Source organism: Labrus bergylta, chromosome 13, assembly GCF_963930695.1.
Source record: "Labrus bergylta chromosome 13, fLabBer1.1, whole genome shotgun sequence".
Taxonomy (NCBI): Eukaryota; Metazoa; Chordata; class Actinopteri; order Labriformes; family Labridae; genus Labrus; species Labrus bergylta.
Window position 1 is genome coordinate 25,601,927 of NC_089207.1, and position 21,810 is coordinate 25,623,736.

At 40.1% G+C, this 21,810-nt stretch overlaps 1 protein-coding gene across 5 annotated transcripts in view; it reads left to right on the forward strand.

Annotated features, from left to right (window-relative positions):
• The first annotated feature begins 565 nt into the window (after window positions 1–565).
• The window catches only part of LOC109996842 (hyccin 2), a 42,979-nt gene continuing 21,734 nt past the window's right edge, over window positions 566–21,810 (forward strand). Inside the window, exons 1-5 of one of the 5 annotated variants that reach the window (XM_020651156.3) lie at window positions 566–768; window positions 3,220–3,301; window positions 15,240–15,324; window positions 19,042–19,119; window positions 21,490–21,591. In XM_020651156.3, coding sequence (XP_020506812.1) covers window positions 19,069–19,119; window positions 21,490–21,591 — 153 coding nt within the window. In that variant the 5' untranslated portion in view covers window positions 566–768; window positions 3,220–3,301; window positions 15,240–15,324; window positions 19,042–19,068. The remainder of the gene's footprint in view (window positions 769–3,219; window positions 3,302–15,239; window positions 15,325–19,041; window positions 19,120–21,489; window positions 21,592–21,810) is intronic. The other 4 variants (XM_065961967.1, XM_065961969.1, XM_020651158.3 and 1 more) reach the window with 4 other exon arrangements.

Here is a 21,810-nt window from a genome sequence, read left to right on the forward strand (position 1 = left end):
AATAATCCAAAAGCGTCTCTTCTGATATCTTTATCTGCTGATTGTACGTCTCCCTATGTCAATACTGTCCATTTTCAACTCTGTTTTTGCACATGTACATTTAATCTTTCATACTTTAGACTAGTAAATTAAATCCTGGTTGTATATATTCACATTCTTAGTTTTGATATTTTTAGTGATTATTTACTTTGTATTTAATATTATATTGTGTTTAGATTTGCTAATATTGTGTTTTTTGCTAACATTGTGTGTTTGGACAACCTGCTGCTGTAACGCCACAATTTCCGAGTTTGGGATCAATAAAGTAATTATATTCTATTAACGCTTTCGAAGTATTCAGATTTTTAAGTTAACAATTATTTATTTGGTATATACCATAGAATGTATGGTATATACATTTACTGTATTCTAACGCAACATTAATCTATTCTAGGCTATTCAGTGAAACCAGGTTTTTCAATTTTCTTGTGTGGATCAATTAATACGTGGGCTCAAATCATGATACTGAATTTTCCGACAGCCTTGAATGTATCACCGCTGCTCCCCCTGCAGGTCGCCAAAGCGCAGAGAGTTCCGCTTACACTGGCCAATCGCTTGTACCGCTGTTCAGTACCATTGCAGTGTGAGGGGATCACAGAGGTGCAGCTTGCGGAGAGAGAGGGACCATTTGGAGGAAAGGTACTCTACCGGGGGTGACCGCTCGGGGAAAATACCTCGCTGCTTCCCCGATAAAGTCCCGTGTTATTTCTATAAGCAGCCTCTGTGGAGGTGAGTGTTTTATTACCTTGCGACTAGAGGAACATTTAGGGTTTTCCAGGTAGTCGTGGTAGCTGGTGAGTTAGAACATCATCAGAGGTGTTGTGTTGATGTAAGTTAAACCCGTGGTGAGGGCCAATGCCAATTCAAGTGTTGACTGTCTTTAGCTAGAGACCAGATAATGAATGCTTCAGTGCTTGCTCGTATCGGCCTGGTCACGACTGGGGGGGTGGGGGGGGGTACATTGGGGATGAGGATGTCCGACAGCTGCTGACTGGAGCAGGCTAACAGCAGCTAACGTTGACGTACAGGTTCAGGCTGTCGTGGCAACGTGAGCAGACGTTAGCTAGTTAGCAGTGAAGTAAAGGGCTAACAGCTGCGTATACTCACAACATGTCAGGTAGAAGGTAAGACAGCACAGTGCACAGAAACCTACTGAAATGTCTGTGTTTACACTGTGGTATTTCAAGTTGTTCAGTTTGTTCACAAACAGGGTTTTTTTTTGGAGATAAATGGCGGAAGTGCACATTTTGCATTCTTTTTTACATTTATTTATTTATTTGTTAGGGTCAGTGCATATTAATGAACAGCTGTAACAATTACAGCTGTAAAAATGCCAGATCATAGCAGAAGTGCTAGTTTCCATCTGTTGTCCCTAGGCAGGTAACAGAGAAAGACAAATTACAAATAAAATACAAAGGCACAAGTGACACAAGACAATAATAGAGGTTAAAGGTGGTCACAGACTTGGTTTTCTTTTATCCACTGTTTGAGGTGTGTTTTGAAGGTAGCATATGTTTGTGAGTCTCTTCTTGTGAGTGGGAGAATATTCCAATATTTAGTTCCTTTGACTGACAGAACAGTCTGAATGTAGTGCGTCTGTGTGGGACCTCACAGTCTCCTCGGGCTGTGGCCGTTCTTCAAGGCATAATGTACATAACTTTTATTTGCCCAAATAATTCTTCGGTTCATATATCTATCACGTCTTTCAAGCTTTGAAGTGGCATTAAAGCGTTGGGTCTGATTTTGTTAAGTGCCGTAAATTGGCCTGAAGAATTTATTTAAAGAATAAATCACTACTATACATTATTTCTAGACTATTAGTAGCCAGACCTCATCTCTCAATTTTGCTTTCAATGACCACTACACATGTGTGGGCATAAGTTTGTACAGGTGACGGGGTCTGGTTACCAGTGAGTATGTACAAACAATTAAGAATGTTTATTTAAAAGTTGCCACAAGAGTGCACAGTGAATATCCAGTTTCAGCTAGAAACATTTAATCTGTTTGAGCTGCTCTGGAGCCTCCTGCTTGCACCTGCATCCATTTAGTTGGCGACATCTTCCTCCAATTCTGTTAAAGAAACTGTTTCTTATGTCATTGGACAAAATTCAGTGCTTAGTCATTCCAACAAGCCACAATCAATCCTTACAACATCCCTAAACATTGCTCTTAGCTGTGCAGTGCCAGTTCATGTATGCCTTGTTAATCATTTTTAGCTGCTTGGAGCTATATTTGTCATGATAAGTATACTACCCTTCAAATAATGGCATCATGGGCAACGATGTAGAGCTAAAGTTCCAGATAATTCCTTGCCATCTGCTGCTCATCCTCAGTCATCATCCATCTCTCCTCCTCCTCCTTTGCTCAGTGTCTGCCATTGTGTTTTGGGACTGGGCTATCATCAGAGCTGTGGCCTATTTTAGACAGGAACTCCATTTACCCACTTAATCTGTGTCTCTGTCTTCAGGAGGTTAATTTTTTTGTATTCCTTGGTGGTATAAATGGCAGCATATTCAGCCCAAGGTCTTTGGTGAGCAGTAAAATGTGGTGGACCATATTGTGTGGATTTTGATTACACTGAACTGAAGTTGAAGGTGCTGATAATCTTCTCCAAGGAGATTCAGTTGAAGCTCAAGTCAACTCTTTTAGCATGTGTGCAGGAATGATACATAAAAGTTAACTAATAGTTATGCACGTCATCATTGATGGTTTGACACACAACTGCAGCAGATGTGAACTCATTGAGACTTCTCTGAACCAAAACAAATGTAACCATAACTGTATTGAGCTCCATAGTGTGTTGCCTCCCTCCCACCTGAGCTGATGCACACGCCTAGGGGATCAAAGCTGTAATTAGCCTGCCATGGATTAGCAGTGGGGACTGTTTTCCACTGTACTAGCTCCCACTGAGCCAGAGGATCACAGAGACAGGCAGCCCCCCCTGCACTTTCTTCTCTGTCGGTTGAGAAAGTCTGAACGGCCATGTTTGTTTTTGGAGGCCAGCAAACAGAAAACCCAACAGTTCTGCCCTGGAGTCTTTGGTTATTCAGATCTGCTTTATTTGATCATGTCTTTTCCTGTTTGTTGCTGTTATTGTGGTCCTCAGAATAAATATCAGATCTTGATGTAAGTTTACAAGTCGTCATTGAAGTCTTTTTCTAGTGATTTTTTTGTTTTTAGAGCAGACGATCCTCAGAATCAGCTGGATATGTGGTTGGCATGCAGAGAGAGCTGTGGTGCTGCTGACTCACTGCACTGCCAGGTATGAGTCCTGTCTACATGTTGGCTGTCTCTGTGATGTACTGTATGTCTGTCTCTCAGGCCCCCCCCTTGCTCAGAGGCTTGTCTCTCTGTCAGCCAAACAAGAGTTCATACTGTTCCTCTGGGGACTCCAGAGAGGTGGAGCAGCATAATGCTTGTGTACTCTCTTGTTTGTGTATGAATCAATGCTCTCACAACTGATTTCAATAAGGTTTAGGAATCACAGGGTATATATCCACAGACAATGGTGTTACCATGCAGGCAGTTCTGCAAAATGCATGTCAGGAAGTAGACTGACGTTTCATTACTGTATTTCTCTACTGGGCTGCACATTGAAAGGCGATGTACTGAGATGACATATGACCACCCAAACCTGATAAGAAAAAGAAAACAATCAAGTCCACATGTTTTATATGCAGGAATCATTAAATGTTTGGAGTCTTTTCTTGATATATTGTTAAATCAATCAATACATAATTAAAATTGTTTAGATTATACAAACTGTATTGAAATTATTTTAAACAATTTAAGTGGAAGTATATTAGTGTGTAACAAAGTGTGTAGCTAATAATCATTTCAGCATTGATGTGTGTAGGAAATAAAGAACATACCGGTACTTCAATCACATCCCCACTAATACTTAAGGTGCGTTCCCTTTACCTCAGAACTCGGATTTCGGAGCGTCACACTCGAGTAAACTGCGTTTAATTCGCTAATACCTGACGATAACAACACACTATGTGATAGTTTGCATGCATAAATATCATGACAACATGTCTACAGATAGAACTTGCACGATACTATCTGTGTGATTGATTTTATTACACAAAAAGAGGACTAAGCTGCTAATAAACACATTAGTTACAGCTTAAACTTTACTGTTGATGCACGTAGCTGCCATGTTGGATTTTAACTCCGACTACTGAAGTTGCTCCGAGTTTCCAGGGGAGTTCCTAATGATATATCAGACCAGTTAGTCAGAATTTCCGACTTCCGAGATCAAATGGAACGCATCATTAGCCTTTTATTATTGACTGATGAAATTTAAAAGAAGGGTCAAAATGCGCAATTACAATATCCTACCCAGTTAAAATGTGCCACTTCATCGATGACCTCTCATAGGGGAGAATGTATTGTGACACTGTGCAAATTCTTAGTTGCACAGTGGTAAAATCAAACCTTTGATTTGCATATTTTTTCTAATAAATATTGCAAAATGTAAATATTCAAGTTAATACATTTGATTCATCAAAACACACTGTAGCTGACGACAGCATGTGATATGCAGCAATAGAAGAGAGTAGAGCCTGTGAATGTTTGACATTTTTTGCTGGATCAATGACCAACCCTGCCACCCTGAAGTCATGTCCCAGAGGACAAAATGGTTAGAGAAGTTGAACAACACAAAGGCTTTCCCCACTTTGACGAAACCCAATTGAATGTGTGTGTGAAAGGAATACATGAGATCTCGATAAGCGTCTTGCTTTTATACATTGATATATGACGAATCACAACCAAAATGTAAGAAGATTGGGGGAAAGAAAACAAGTTAAAGTATACTAGAAAGCTGTGTAGCTGCAGAGGAAATGAGATCAGTTTTGGTGTCTCTTCTGATTTTAACCTCTTGAAAAAACAAAAGTGTGCGAATTTTCACAGAAGTAGGATTTGTGATTGAAGCTCCCCCTGTTTGCACATGCATTAGAATATTACATTTCATCAGCAAAAGCTTAAACTACCAGTTGTTAACTTTCATTTTGCATGGCTTTCAGTTTGATATTTGGGGTAAGAGGTAATCACATACCGGTAATTATGCAGAATAATATCTCACATGAGTCATGTCGTTATTTCAGACTGTAAACCACTGAAAGTTAACAGAAGCTGTTGAATAAAAATAAAAACATGACCTGCTGCTCCTCTGGTAACATATCATTTGAGACTGAAGTGCACCTGAATGCTTACACTGTTGGATATCAGATGGTAGTGTTTCTGTTCAGAGTGAAAAATACAAGCTCTGTATTAATAAGGCAGTATGTACAGTTTGTTTTAGCACAGATAGGTCATCATCCTCTCAGAGCAAATGTTCTCTGCTGGGCTTTACCTCCCTATAGATCTGCTCTCTGCTCTCCTGCTCAGCTTTCCGGTCACGACTCAGCGCCCGCCTGAAGTTGAACAGGTGCCAAACCTGGTTGATTCCAGAAGCCTTTCCATTATTGCCAGTTATTTGTTTTTGTGATATGAAGAAAGACGTGGAAAGAGAATGGTGGCTTTAAGCTGTCATGTGTCCCCTTACATTTAGTCTGGCCATCTTTGGTTAAACTTAAAATAAAAAGTATGCAACATAACTGATCAAATATGAGAACTCAGTCCAAAGAGAATGAACAGCTTGCTTTATGTAATTCAATTGTTTTTGGTTCTAGGTTCTAAAAATACTGAGTGACTGAGTGTTTCATGACAAGCCAAAGTCTGGCAAGGGCTTAATTCTTATTAGCTTGGGTGTGGTGGCTCTCTGCTATTGTCCGGCTCGTCTAATATCTTTTCTTCTGCTGCAGTGGGAAATATGGAGCCAAAAATGGGCCCACATTATTGTTGGTTTTCATTCTGCAGAAAAAAATTTGATTTAACGGCTATTATGAGGCTCTTGGGTGGGAGGAAGTAGAGAGAGGCCAAGCTCTTTTTCCTGGTATTCGGCAGGTTTTGCAGGCCCCCCGTCATCTGAAGACGTGGTCTATTAACACCCACTCTCCTCTGTTTTCCACCATGTTGAGCCTTTGGTCATGCAGGCTTAGGTCTCGGCGTCTGTGGGCTGTGAAGTGGTCTTGGCATGTCACAAAGCTCAAGGTGGCCCATTGTTAGCAGAGTGCTGAGCAGCTTATATGGCAGTGAAGAGTTTTCCTCTGGAGTAAAGTTATGGTCAGCTGTTCCCCCTCACACACTGGGCAGTGTGCACACACTGTCAGCAGCTGTGTTAAAAACTGTGGAATTAGCAGGTCATGTGTCCGTGGTCTGAACTGACGGTGAACTTGTAACTGCCCAAGCTTTAATTGAAGAAAAAAGAAAAACACCTCTGTCTCATGGCTCTAGTAAACACTGTTTACATCTTCTACAATCACCCTGCTCTGCTGCATGGACTTCTATTGGTGAAGCTTATAATGTTTACCCTTTGAGGACAAGAGTTGAATAACCTCTGGGGCATTCTTTCAGGAAGTAGCGACTTGCAGATTTTAAAATGAACAGTGTTGTACAGAAAATAATGCTTTTCACTTCTAAGAGAAACTAGCCATTGAGTTAAATCAACACTTCCTCAACACCACGTCAAGAATTGAATATTATTCCCTTGATATGGATTGGATTTATTTTACAGCACAGTTTTATTTCCTTGCGTTTGGTAGTTGTACTCTGTAAGCTCTAGATTGTGAACTTCCTTCCATTACATGATATGGTTTGGGGGACGTTAACATTGCTGCCCCTAGAACAGGTTAAAGCTCCCCCTGTGAGGACATTTTAGCTGAAATAAAACACACTGTAAGTTTATACTGATGCCTCTATATGTGCCACAAAAGCAATCAAGACGATCAGCTACAAGATTGATTCTTTTTATATAGTCACTTAATGCCTGGCTGTTACCACTGCCACCTGGTACACAACTGATAAAATGTTATGCAGCTTACGCAGACTGGAAGTGCCTTTATTTAAGTTAATACAGCCAAGACTCAGCAAGGGATACATTTGACTGTTTAAGGAGCCCAGGATGAGATTTTTCTGATAGTACTTCTGGAGCACTTGGACATTTCCCGGTGGCCTATGATAGTATTTGGCCTTCTCTGAGCAGCAAGAATGAGAGAATAGATCTTTCTGAACACACGCATTGTCAAATACAAGTACGACTCTTGTGTTTGGTTTATTGTGCTCAGCGAGTTGCCGTAGCGTCCAGGACGCGGTCAGCAAAAAAACAAAACTGACGTCATAGCATCTGACATAACTGACTACCTGCTGCCTCTCAACAAACATTGACAAAATTAGTGCCAGGTGAAATGAACGGTCACAAGAAAAGGTCAGCCAATCAAAAAAATCACAAGCTCCTGAAAGTGCAAACATGCTGTGGCCTACAGCTAATCAATGAATCACAGTAGCTTCATCACATGGATGGAGCTCACATAAATGACATCAGTACATTTTTCTAATGCTATATCTGACTAGAAATTATGATTTAAAGCTTTATTTATGAAACAGGTAAAATAATTTACCGATGTTTTATAACATCTGGAGAACGGAATTTATAGGCCAGAGCATTTAGATATTGCTCTTAGTCGAATTGGGATTATTTTATTATTTTACAGGTAATTGTGCTGTACGTTAGCTTACACAATTAGTGGTTCATGTGGTCAGGGTGACCTGGGACGGAGTAAACCTCCCAACCTGACTTATTATCACAGTTCGCTTTAGCTTATGCTTGTACAGTTTGTTTGTTTTTTAAAAATGTATTTCATTTGAAATGCCTTGCCTTGCCATGCCACTATAACCATTCTATTTTTAGTTCATAAGTGCTTGCTTATTATGAAAGTTGTCAACAGATAACAACCATTGTTACTTATTCTTGATGGGAGTTGTGATCGGCTCTAAAAGCAACATTTTTCTCCTTCCTCCTGTGCTATTATGTGCAGGTGAGGTTATTGTCGGGCACTTTGTGGTGCCTGGATACAGCATGTGTTTGTATGTTTGCTCATCCTGCATGTAGATGTGAAAACACACAACATTTGCATTGAGAGCATTTATGTTTGATCAGGGAGGAAGTAGGCAGGATGCTGTTGGCTCTCACCTGTGCTGTTGTGTGTAGTGGCACAACCTCGTCTAATTGGTGGAACCATGCCTGCGTCTGTTTGTGTGTGCATGTGTATGTGTGTACTGAGTTGCAACACAGGCCCATCCCAACACGTCTGGCCCTGCAGCTGCAGCAGATCTAAATTTAGCCCAGGATGTGCGTACGCCTCAGTTCCCCGTGCCTGGCCTATGAGAGAGGAGGAGGAGAGGATGAGGGAGAACAAGAAGCCAGTCACTGACTCTCTCTTTCTGTTATGTGCACCTATGTCTCTATTTTTAGGTCTGCTTTATTACCTGCAGTTATTATTACCTGTTGGGGTTTTTGGTGTGACCACGTGTTCCTGGGGCTCTACTATTGATTCCCACAGGGACATATTGAACCTAGGCACAGCTTCCTGCCTTTTTTGACCTTTACTATACAAAAGTCATTTCTGCCAGCTGGCATCTCACAGGTTTTCTAACTGTCGGCTTACCTTCTTAACAGATGTGTGTATGGTCATCGTTCTGTGTGGAAACCAAGGAAATAGGTTTAATTTTGCAACGTTATATTTTCTATAAATAAACACAGTTATATTCCTTCGCAGACAGCGTACCACACCGGTGAGTGGCTGGTTCTACTAACGATCCAGAGAGGCACAGGGATGAGGATTACAGACGACTCGTTCACTGTGGTTAGGTATTAGAGTTAATCCCTCTGCCTAGGGAAAGTGTCTGGATAAAGTCTGTGTGTTAAGCCACCTGCAAACACACATGTACCAAAGAGGATGAGTTAAATTGAGACCAACATATTTTATGTATTAGAGGGATAAATTGGCATGCAGCAAACAAAATTAGCACACGTTATCTTGGTGCTTATTAGGCATTTGGACTTCGCTATGTGTTTGTGCAAATCAGTAGACAAAAAACATTGGTTTTATTGGGAATCTCCCCTTCCTTCTCTGTATTCGATCTTATGTGATCTGACCTTCCCGTGCAGAGGGTAAGCGCAGAGAACATTTCCAAACAGGGATCAATAAATAACCACGCCATCATCGTTGGATATTAAGTTTGTCATGTGTCACAGTGGGCAATCTTAAAAGAAGAGGGACAGCGTCAGATGTGTCACAAACAGAGCAGGCATGGAGCTCACTCAAGCTCAATAATTCATGGCTGACTGAGCTAAGCTGACCTTGAAAAATCCCCAGTGTTTGACGGTTGAAACCTGGCACTGCTCATTTAGGGCAGAGAGGAGAAGTTGAGACAGACCGATTCAGACTCGCAAAGATCGTTTACTTCTAGTCTCCCAAGATATTTTTATTCTTTCTTCATTTGTTGATGCAGGTTAAGAAGGTCATCTGCCTTTCCTTGAATTATATTTTGTATTTAGAGATTTCAATTCACATGTTAGAGAGAAACATTTTAAACTAAAGGGACTTACTGTTGCAGTAAAAAAGCTGAGCTAATTGCTCAACAGGTGACTTTTAATGCAGAAATTTAGGTGCAACGTTCATGTTATGTCAAAACGGAAGTCTCTCATGTGATTCGGCTCTCTTTTGGTTTCGCTACGTCTTGATAAAAAGCCTCCATACACAAGGCTAACCTGTCATGATGATGGAGACATAAGAGAAATAAAAAGCTGTTTGCAACTCAGTCACTCAGTGAGGTCCGGACGTTGGCAATTATTTCTGTTTAGCATATTAGTTCTCTCGCTCTCTAGCGCTTTCTCTCTCTCTGTCTCTCTCTCTGTCTCTCTCTCTCTCTCTCTCTCTCTCTCTCTCTCTCTCTCTCTCTCTCTCTCTCTCTCTCTCTCTCTCTCTCTCATATACAAGTGTGTCCATCATCTGCCCTGAACCTTCTTAAAACAAGAGAAAAACAAGAACCCAGTTAAAAGAAAGAAAGAATAAACATCAGGTCCTCCCTATACGACCATTATCACATGCTGGAATATGTATACATTTCATATTGTTTACCATTCTTACAAGTGCAATAACAAAACAAAATGTCATACTATATTATACACTAAATTATATAGACTGATTTCTACTGTCTGTTTGTGAGCGCTGCCATCTTGCCATGGCTGCGGCAGCAGCTTTCATAGCTGGATTTTAAACGTCATACAGAGATCTTAATATTGTTTAGGTTTTACGACAATAACCTGATAACATAAGAGAAAAATAAAGAAAACTCAGCCTCATATTATGTGATAAATTGCTGTGCCTTTTGTGCCGATTTACAAATCTATCTGGAGATGTTATCAGTCTGAATCGACAACCAACAACCGAAGAAGAAATACAGATATGGAATATTAATGCCATAACATTTTCCCTGCCTGATGAAAGACACACTTGCAGAAACTTTGTAACACTTGAAGTTGATTTGTGAGAAATAAAATGACTCAATCCTGTCCATTACGTAGCAACTGCAGCGCCGCTAAAAGGAAAACCCTGACATAAAGACTGAAGTGTTAATTGTGTCAGGTTTTTCCGTTTGTCTTTTTTTCCAGGGGAGTTCACTACTACTGCTCGACACTGGTTCATTCAGTAAATAAAACCAAACACCTTTCAATATGGGAAATTGTGTCCACAAAATGAACAAGTGCAAACTGTAGATCATAATTTGTACAGAGTAACTCTGACTGTAAGTAGTACCGGGCTATAGCTCCTCCCTTCTACACTTTTCAGAGCTCTAACCTTGTGGTTGTTTACACTGGTTAAATGAGTCACTTAGTCCCGGATACCCGAGTGATTCATCTCTCTGTCATGAAGGATGAGCATTGTTAGATGCCCCTGTTTAGTACTCATTTAAAATAAGACCCCAGTAACCAATGGAACAGATGTTGGCAAAAGCTGCTTGTGTGTCAAAGTGTCACCTGTTGGAAAATGTTTCCTTTATTGGAATACAGTTGTATTTAAGACTGCCCCCTAATGAGTTCAGTCAATCCTAACTACTGGTAAACAGGTTAGTTAAACTGACAGTAAGGCACACACACACACACAAACACACACAGTAAACAGCGGCAGAGTGGGATTAGCACACAAGCTGTCTGTCATAGAGCTGACTTGATTAGCATGCTTGTAGTGTTTGTTTGTGGAGTTGCACAGCACGTCGATTAGCATGCTGCAGCTGTTGTCAGGCCTCTATTTCCTGACAGCTTGCAGAGAGGACAGGTGAAGTCATGGCACATATACACACAGTGTGGACCAAACCTTCAAGATGTTAACGTTATACTGTTTTGGATTTCAGCACTGATTCGAGTGATTGTTCAGAGGGGTTTTTGGATTTATCAGATTATTTTACAAATAGGAGGTTCTAGGCTCTAATTTGAAAGTGATCTGAAATCTTCAGATTGGGATTTTTGAATAACTAGATCAACATGTAGGCATCCATACTTGTCTATCAGTGATGCCCCATGTCCCCTTTAGTGTTTTATACACTAATCAGTGGTGGTGTAAAGGTCGTAATAATTTGTCAAACCAGAAAATGTATGCAGTGTAGAGAGAGAGAAAATTGCACATTTAGTGTCAAAGTGAATGTATCATAAAACCATTATTTTTATTTGTATTTTCCATTCAAGCATTTCATGGCTCTGACGCTGGCAGTGCTGGTTGGACAAACTGTCAGGAGTGAATAGCCTGATTGGATTGTTTGAAATCAATAAGTTCAGCCTTTGACAGGTCTCCACCCAGACAATAAATCATAATGACATAAGGTCCTCTGACTTTTCCTCTTGTGCTATCATCAGGTCAAAGTTCTCCCTCGGTGTAAAATCTCATAAGTTATCGGAGTTATAGCCACACAATGCATGTTCCCCATACTGTAAGATGTACAACATTTGTGGCCCTACAAATTATGACCCTTAGTCTGGCAATCTCTTTGTCTTTTGGGGTCTCATGAGGCAAAAGATGATGTAAAAAGACTGATGGAAATGTGGCGGACTAAGCAACAGTCTGGGAAATGACGCTATAATGACAATTGTTGCCTTTATATCAATGCTACCTGTAGTTCAACAAGTTTACAATATCAACAAAAGAGTGAAGAAGAACATGCTGCAGAAAGAGAAGAGAAAACATCATGAAGCAGGTTCATTGCGTGCATGGACATTGTACCCATCGGGTGCATTACAGTCTACGTCTATGGTTGTGCACCATGTCGCAGGATATAAACATCACCACCCCCTCCTGCTCGCTTGCTGTGAATTTTCCTGAATATAACCTGCTGTGTTTTCACATCAGCTCAGCCCGACTCCACACGGAACATTTACTTTGGGGGGCTGGAAGGAGAAAGTCCGGGTAAAGCCAGAGCCAGTGTTGATTCTTGAAGTGAAGTTCAGAGTCAAAATTGTTTTGACTCGTCCTAGCTTTAATATTTATGGCCTTTTGTTTTAATCATACAAAACTACTCTGTTAAAATGTGAAGCGCTTGTTGGCTTTGCTTCAACCATGTGAGCCATTAAACAAGCGTGCTGAGCAGTGTCATTGTGATTTGGGGTTTGAAGTGCCGTAAACAGGATGGGCTGGCGCTCTCCTATTCCCTTGTGAGCCTCGCTGCAGGACAATGAGCAGGTCCTGCATAGAGGAAGAGCAGTGCTTAAAGGTAAACTAGCTTATTGTCATTCGCTAGGCCTCATTAGCTGTATATTTAGCTAACAGTGACGGCTGACTGCAGAACATTGTTGTTACCAGACGCGCTAACACTGGGGTGAAATCAGGGCAAAAGTGGGGGGGAATGCAGCTTCAGCTAATTATTATGCATTTTCTTGGAGGAATTAGTTCTGTTTTTCCTTTTTGTAGCTTGTTGTTTAACATTCACATTGCTATCAGTAGTTTTTGTAAGTGATGATGGGTCTGTTTTTACAGTGCAGTCTAATCTGAGGCACCTCCCAAACTTTGTCTGGCTTGTACAGTAATTCCCAGACAAATCCACAGCAGTTGAAAAGGTTTTATCTCCTTCACTTGCCTGCTGTTCTTTGTTAGGTCCTCAGAGAGACATTGATGTAGATCCCTCCTGCTTTCTCTTTTCCTTCTTGTTACAGAGGAGTGTTCCTGAAAAAAGACTGAGCAAGAGTCATGCACGTTGGAATGTTTTTTTTTTTTAAGATCAAATACACTAATTGAATTCAGATTGTATTCCATGTTATTTAAATGAACTTCTTAATAAACAGATTATCAAATACATATAGTTTTAATAGGTATTTATTTGACATACTTTATTAATCCTGCGAGGGGAAATTGAAATAGCATGTGGAACTTACTACACACATCAGCTGAAATACACACCAGGACCTGACCGGTATGGGATTTTTGGGGCCGACATCGATATTAGGGAGAGAGAAAATTCCGATACATCGGGCTCTACTTTTTTCAATCTACATTCGATCTTTGGAGTTAGATATACAAACACATTTATTGCATTGATCCCTCAAATGCAGTTATCAAACACTTGTGAAACCGATATATAATGAAGATATTTTATTACAGTTGAACAAAGGCCTTTATTGGCCTAAATAACAGCAGTGCACTCAAACAGACATTTTTACTTTTACAATTAACAATAAAAAAATAAAAAAATAATATATAAAACTTGATAATAAACTTAAAATGAATACTTAAATTTGCCTTACTAAAGGACACCTCGACAGTGCTCAGGAAGTGAACTGGCACCTCTCCAGCTTTCCCGATTTAGTCCGCACCGGGACCCAACCCATGTCTCTGTACTGCCGCCCCATGAAGCGATACTGTAGACTGTTCAAAATATTTAATTCCTGTGAAAGGAAAACTTCTAAAGTTTCTGTACTCTAATAGCTTTTTAAAATTGCAACATCATTGTTAATACATCAATTCAAATAATTAAAGAATTGTAAATGAATGAAACCACCAAATTAAATGTCTTTTATTCTTTATTTAAGTGCTTGACAAATCGAACTACTGTTTTACATTGATGCTAAAATCCAATAAAGCCATCAGTAAACAGCGCTGCTCATCGATTTGGGACATTTTCCACAGTGGCTTATTTATACACCCAGAGGTTTAGAAGAGATAAAAAGCTCAATCCAACAGTTTGTACTAAGAGCCCCCTGCTAACTTATGTGTGGTACAGTTATGAGTCATCATTTTAACATTCTAAAGAAAGAAATGGAAAGCTCACATGTGTTTGATCACATTGAATGACCTTCAGAGTTAAAATATGTTTGTATCAAAGCTTTAAAGTGCGTAACTCACTCATCTATTATGTAATACATTGATGTCACAGCTTTAGCTGTATTCATTCCGTATCCCTCCCTGTGCTGTGTTCACTGAACCTGGAGGCACCGTTACCCTGAGCTTTGATGAATCATACAAAATGAGTTCCCTTTTATCTGGTTGAAGGAAAACGAAAAGCTTCTTTACAGCTTCCAATAGATAGAGAGGGGTATACACATCATTCCAGACGGATGGGATTGTGCATGGTAATTTCCTCGACTCATCTGCCTGTGATGAATTGCTAATGTAAGAGTCCTTCAGATAACCACAAGGCTGTGTTCGGAAACACTTGACATCAGATGGAGGGCGCAGCGATGGGGCTTTGTCTGCTTCTCAGGGCCTCGGAATCTTCTCCAGCCTCTATTTCATCTGCCAAATACAGTAAATATTAGGGGTGTGGATGCTCAAGATGCTTTTTAGCAGGCAAGGGCAACACGTTGGCCAGCTGACTGTTGCTATGCAACAATAAGAAACTTGAAAATCAACTCCTTTAGCCATGCCTCAAAATAACCTTCTATAGAAATGTAATTCAAAGGTTTTTCTTTTATTATGCAACAAAATGATTGTGACTGGTTTCGTTGCAAAATGCTTCATAATAATTTACTTTTTAATAGTGGAGGGCTGTGTGGGTGTAGCAACCATCTGTTGAGATCCAAGTCTTCTTGTTATCAGCTGCTTTGTATATTTTGTTGACTTATTGTCGAAATACAAACTCAAGGGAGCTTCAGTAATTTTTGTGTGTTTGTGAGGTCAACCATCAACATTAGTTACACATACACGCTTTTTTGTAGAATAGATGGCGTGTCCAAACTGAACATGAATCCAGTTTTTAAAATGTTAAATGCCGGTGTGACGGTGTTTCCTGTGATATTGTGATTGATTCTTTTTCTCTTTTTTACGCAGGTGACCCTCACTGATTGACAGATGTGTGACACTGTGGAGAACCAGTCGCCTCTCCCAGTGGAGATCTGAGTTCTGGGACACTGAGGTAAGTACAGCATGCCTCTCGAACTGACTCATAGTTTGTATTTTATTGATACTCGTGTGTCATTATTACATAAAGTGAGAATTTGTTGCATTTCTCTCTCAATTTAGAACATTTGGAACATTTATGGACGGCTATTTTCATGACCCATGTGGTATCCTAAATCTTAGTGAAACAAACCCAAACTTTCCCAGCACAACATGTAGCCCATCATGAAGTTGTTCTGTTAGTGGGAAAGGTTGTGTTTAAACACACAGCTGATTCACAAGGAAAAACGTACGCTTACTTGGTCTGTGGACTGTGTGATGCAGAGACACATGACATAAAGACCCCCCCCTCCACACACACACACACTGCTGAGCAGCATCTCAAATATTAGTTGTTGTTACAAAATCGGTCATTTCTTGTCGCTGAATATTTGCCATTGCCTGAAAGTCACTCGACTGCAGTTCCCATGGTAACTGATAAGCCTGCCCGACCGATGGAGAATTTCACTTCAGCAAGTCTTTGACAGTCTGACAAGCCAGAGGAAATGAATGAGTCAGCCTTTCATGAAGAGCTGAACAAGCTAACTAAATGGAGCCTTTCACTTCACACACTCAGATTAAAGGAGAGTGCTCGCACAAAAAGATTAGACCGATTCAGATTGTCATCTGCTCGGAGCGGTGACCGTGATCTCTGTCTCCTCAACCTACAGAACACATCACATATCCTGCTCCTCTAAGCCTGTTCTGTAACTTGTTCTAGCTACCTTCAGAGAGCCATGCATGCTTTGATTTAAGACGGCAACCTCCAAAACTGGAGTCGAGTCACATTTATAGAAAGCACATTTGAAAACAGCAGCAGCTGACTAACAATACAGGAGTTCACAACATCTACAAGAACAAAGAAAGCAACGAAAGACAACCTGAGAGAAACAGGCTAACATATACAATTAAAGTTTGAGACTGGAATGGGATGGGATGGGGGAGGCTCTTCCACAGTTTAGTGGCTTTGACTGCAAAAGCATGATCGCCTTTGAGCTTGAGCCGAGAGGGGGGTGAAAGCCAGGAGGCGGATGTCTGATGATCTAAGGGGCCTAGATAATGTGTACGGGCTAAGGTGTTAAACACTAAATAAACAGTACAAATGTTGCCTATAGATGAAGTGGGTGTGATGCATTTACTGTTGGTCTCAACAACAACAAAACTGGCAGCTTTTTAATCAATCTGCAGGAATGTTTAGTTGGATGAAAATGAAAAAGGGGCAGGTATTATAAGTTTTCTTCTTCTGATCCTGTTTGCTCATGGAGTGTTTCAGTGTTTCAGTATTATGTAAAAATATTTCATGTTGTGTTTTATTGTGTTGGAACCATACACTGAAATGAGCAAATAAATCAAATGTGAAAAAAATGAAAATCAGAATTTGTTTTATATTTCAGTTTAAAATAAAAAGAACAGGTTTCTAATGACATTATTTCCCTCTCTTTAAGAATGTCTGCCACAGCAGTTAAATGAACTATTTATTAAGATAATATGAAACAGTAATATAAAAAGGATTTGTATTACATTTCTCTACATTGTGTTTATTAGCCTCATTCTTCCATCGTTTCATCAGGTCTCAAATAAAACTTTAATTGCAGCATTTACAATCATTATTTCATAATTGTTTGGCCAGCAAATGTAATAAAGTTAACATTTCTAATCTTTAAATATAAAGTCTACAGAAAGTGAGAGGACTTACACTTAGTCTGTGCAAACTTCCTCTAATGACCCTAAATGAGATTAAACAAAGGTGTGTCACCACTAGGGCTTACTGTGGGCTTGAGCGTTAAAGCTGTGCTGATTCATGCCCTGTTTGGTACTCGTATTAAGATATTCTGGGGGAACATTTAAGCAGAGTTAGCTTAAATCTGACATGTATGCATTCGCACAGTCCCAACTTTGTGCCTACACAGCTTTTTTACTCTCGAATCCGTCCTGTTCTCTGCGTCTGAACCTCTCAGCTTTCTGAATAACTGTCTGTGTTTAATCAGAGCTTCCTCAGTTATGTTTGCTTGCATGTGTAAAAGTGAACCAGGGACACTGACCCAGATACAGCTGCAAGGAGTTTATTTACATCACTTTTCCGTCACATGTCTCGTGCTGTGGGAGCGCAAAGGGAGGAGCACAAAGTGGGCAATGAACCGGTCACATATTGTGTCACAAATGTAGTCTTTACTTATTTATGGTTGTGTGTGGTGAGGTAAACTTTAATTGTAAATCCAAGAACTATATTTCTCTCTTGGCTGGCCCCTGAATTTTGTTCACATCCAAAGAATATGATTAAAAAAAAAATAAGACTGAGATTTCCCGTAACCGTTGTTTCACCTCTGCCAAGACAATTACCTGAAAAACTAAATGGGATCTTCCACTTATAAATGAGAATGTATTTAAAGTTAATCCTAATCCTTAATCTCATCAACTCAAAACCACAAACAAAGCCCTTGAAAGGGTTGTTGCAGCCCCAACACAAGAAACAGAAGTAAGAGAATAATTGTCTGAAGGGCTATTCCATCAAAATGATGAGGTCACTGACAGTGACACCAACAAAAAAAAAATCTCCTTAATCTAAAGATAATGGGGTTTATGCAGGATTGTAATCAAGGTATCATTTCCGTTTTTTGAAAGGCTTAGATGTGACTGTTGCTTTTTTGTGTTGACTGTGTATTTCTTCTCAACACTGTCACATAACATTTTAAAATTTCTCTGGTTTATTGGCAGAAAGAACGTTGTTGTTTGACTCGATTTGCAACTCTTGGATTTCATTGAGAATTATAATTGTAGTTAAATTATGACTTTCTGAAGTGAAGGTTAAATTGTGTGAAAGAACTTCAATGACATTGATGTTAAACTGCAATGGCTTGGCTCAATGTTTCTCTTGTAACATAACTCTAATCACTGTCCACAATGTCATTAGTGTCTGATTGTTCTGTCTCTCACACTACTGATCTACACACACACACACACACACACACTCACATTCACACTTCCTAAGACATGTCTCCTTCATAGCTAGCCTTTTTATGGGATAATTAATTTGTTCCATGGGATGAAGTCTGAAGGAGAAATGGCTTTTTATTTTGGGCAGTTGCTGTAGTTATTTTTAGCTGCTGAATACAGAGAACAAGAGCAGGGATAATAGTGTGACTGTAGTCTGAGAACACGGTTTATTTGAATATCTATAGTGGAAAAAAACATCAGTGAAAGATTTTTCTTCAACTTTGCGGCTCTGTTATGTTATAATGTTGTTTTTTCTTGTTTGTGTGGTTTTCTGTCTTTAAAACATGAGCTGAGAACAACAAACACTTCATCTTAACTGCTCACATTAACATTCTTTGAAGGAAATCTCAAAGACTTCCTGTAATGTTTATATCATGTCACACATCCACAGTGACCGGTGAAGTCACTGAGTTGACTCCTTATGTAATGGTCATGCCAGCACCATAGCCTCCTCACTCTGAGGCATTGCTTTGACCACCAATTACACTCCTGTCTCATTAGGTTTCAAGTGTTCTGTGAAATGATCGCTGTCAGCAGTTTGAAGTTTGATTACTTTGAAAATGGGAAATTGGCTCAAACAGCGACACTTATCAGGGTTTACCATCATCATGTGGACTTCCCAGTCATTACAGCACATACTGTATTATTTAAACCAACACTTAATGTCCTCTTCTGTGTCCTCTGTATCCCCGTCCACTAGGCAGCCGAGGGGGGGTCTCTGAGGAAGATGCTGGGTTCAGAGCGCGGTGTTGTCGAAGAATGGCTCTCAGAATTCAAGGTAAGGGCCGTCCTGCTCTCTGCTTCTCCATCATGACTCACGTCAGTGAAATGCTCGTCCTTGGAGCCTCTTTTTTTTTGCCAAAGAAACAACAAACTGAGGGTGTAACAGCTCTGAGTAAAGAGAATGTTGAGCATGCAAGCTTTTACATGTCATCTCTTTACTGCCAATATTTCAATCTGTAGTCATCAATGAATTCAATTTGGTGAAATCAAGCAAGAAAGGTTGCCCTTTAGGGTTAGACTCATGACTCATCACTTTGATAGTCAGCTCTGCTTTCTTCACTACTGATTGGATTTTGACCACACGACATGGAGCCTGAAGCATTTTTCTGGTCTTTCATCTGAGACAACAGAACCTGTCTTTGCTTGCATAAATTTAAAGTAGGAACAGACTTTACACACACACAGTCATGCAGATTGCAGTAAATTGGCAAACTGTGTAACCGTCACCTGTTACCTTTACACCCATAGAACAGTCTCTAACGTGTTAAAAGCTGAAGAAACTGACATAAAAAACAAACTTCTCTCACTCCCAGCTGTCACTCAAACATACTTCAATAAATAAGGAGGTTTTGTTCTGTGTATATGCCTCGCTGTAATGTCTACATGTGAACCAAATCACGCCTGAGTGGATTATGAAAAGCGAATATGTCTTTCAATGGCTCTCTTCTATTTGTAGCAGGTTGCTTCTATTAGCATTAGCAGTTGCTTAATTTAGTGACTTGTGCTAACTGTTCCTCTACAGGGATTGGGGTGTACTTGTTGTTGTTGCAAATATGGTCGATTCTTTCATAAAGAAATTTAACTAAGAGGAAAAAATCCACTAGGTGCAATATCACAGCATCTTCTTTTTTTAGATATATACTTATTAAAGACAGCTTTAGCTGAGCACATCACATTATCACACTTCAGCTAAAGTACAGCTGTGTCTGCCAAAGTAAACATAAACATGATTATTTATGGCATTCTTTGTGACGTGGACCCTGTCCCTACCATTCTGTTTCAAGCTCTGTGCTGTGTTTACTCACTACTGGGACTGTATTTGATTTCTAAGAAGAATAAACACATGTATTTTAAATGCATAAACAGGCTGATATTACATGTAACTGTCAGATGTAATGCTGAATGACACATTTAATTAGTCCCTAGATGTTACCTTTATGTTACCTAAATCATATATTAGCTTCCTTTGCTTCTTCAGGATCTTGCATCAATAATCAGCAAGGCCACTCTCATTTAACTAACTCTGACGCTATTTGTAGTGTTGGACATTGGACACTGAAATCTAACACAGCAAAACATTCAGTGGAGACCATGAAAGCTCATTCTGTTGACTCTGATGTGTCCAGAAATGGCGGCTGAACATGAAGTATTTAAAGGGGACTATGAGACTTATAGGGAGTAATGTCGAGGTGAGGCAAACAAAGCATTTAGTTCATGTTGTATTAAGAGGGATAGCAGAGGAGGGCACAAAATTGAGAGAGAGAAAAAAAGGCAGTATGATGAATACCGTGGCAAATGGATGGGTATGAGTCATTGTGTGAGTGGTGCAGGCCTGGCACACTGTGTTCTGTCCTCAGAATGACCATAGTTGGGCCGTGCTGAGAGGAAATCTCTCTGCCGTCTGTCATCCGCACACAAACACACAATCTTGACCATTTAAAGAATTTCACCCCAGGAAGTTCTTAGCCTGTCAGATACCATCGCATTCTGTGTAGTTCAGTGCCTTCAAACTGATGTTAAGTGTGATCACTTTCACTCCACCTGTGTGGTATTGTTCATGTTAGTTTACTGTCACACTGTCAGTGACCTAAATAAAACATGGCCATCATTTATTCTGTTAACCACACACATTTTTGTGAATTTTAAGAGGACAATCAAATGAGTCATGTGCTCCTGCAGCCGTCAGTGCTGACGCAAAAGAGGATGTTAGTATTTGTCCAATTTTAAATTCACTGCTCCTTGTTGAGTCAAATGTAGAGTGGATTTTAAAAAAGAAGAGGTGAATGAATAACCAAGGGGAGTGATTTCAGACACATGGGTCTAAATATAAATAAATATATCTCATCTTTCTGCATGTGTGTTAACTGTGTAAACTGCCCTCCAAAACAAAAGGTTCATCAAAAGCATGGAGATGATCAATCCCAGTTTGGTCAGGCCCACATCGTCTTGAAAAGAAATATTTGACATTCAAGTTTGTTTTTATTTTCATAGGACAGTTTTCCATTCTTATCGTTATGGTTACCTTTTAAAGGGACGCAAGGGAAAATCCTGCATAGGCCTCATGTATCATTACCTCCAGTAATGTGAAGAAAGGTAAAATGTATATGCAGCTGCTGACCACATTCTTTCTTTCTCCTTGTTCCAGTCCCTACCAGAAACCCACATCCACAGCTATGCTGGCAGCCTCCACCTGAAGAAGACCCTGGTGCCAGCGCTGTACAGAGTCATCCAGGACCCGAACAATGAGGTGATACACAAAGGCCACACACGCATACACAGGTCCCGAGTGAAGTCTGTTTTTAGCTCAAGGAAATGTGTTGCTTGTTGTGACTCACATCATGTAGTCTCAGCTGGCTGTGAGCAAGAAACCGACACAAAAGCTGTGTCTGCAGGCTGCACATGCACACTTAAAAACACAAGCACACTGTAGTCTGAGGGAGTGAGAGGGACGGGCACATTGCCAGGC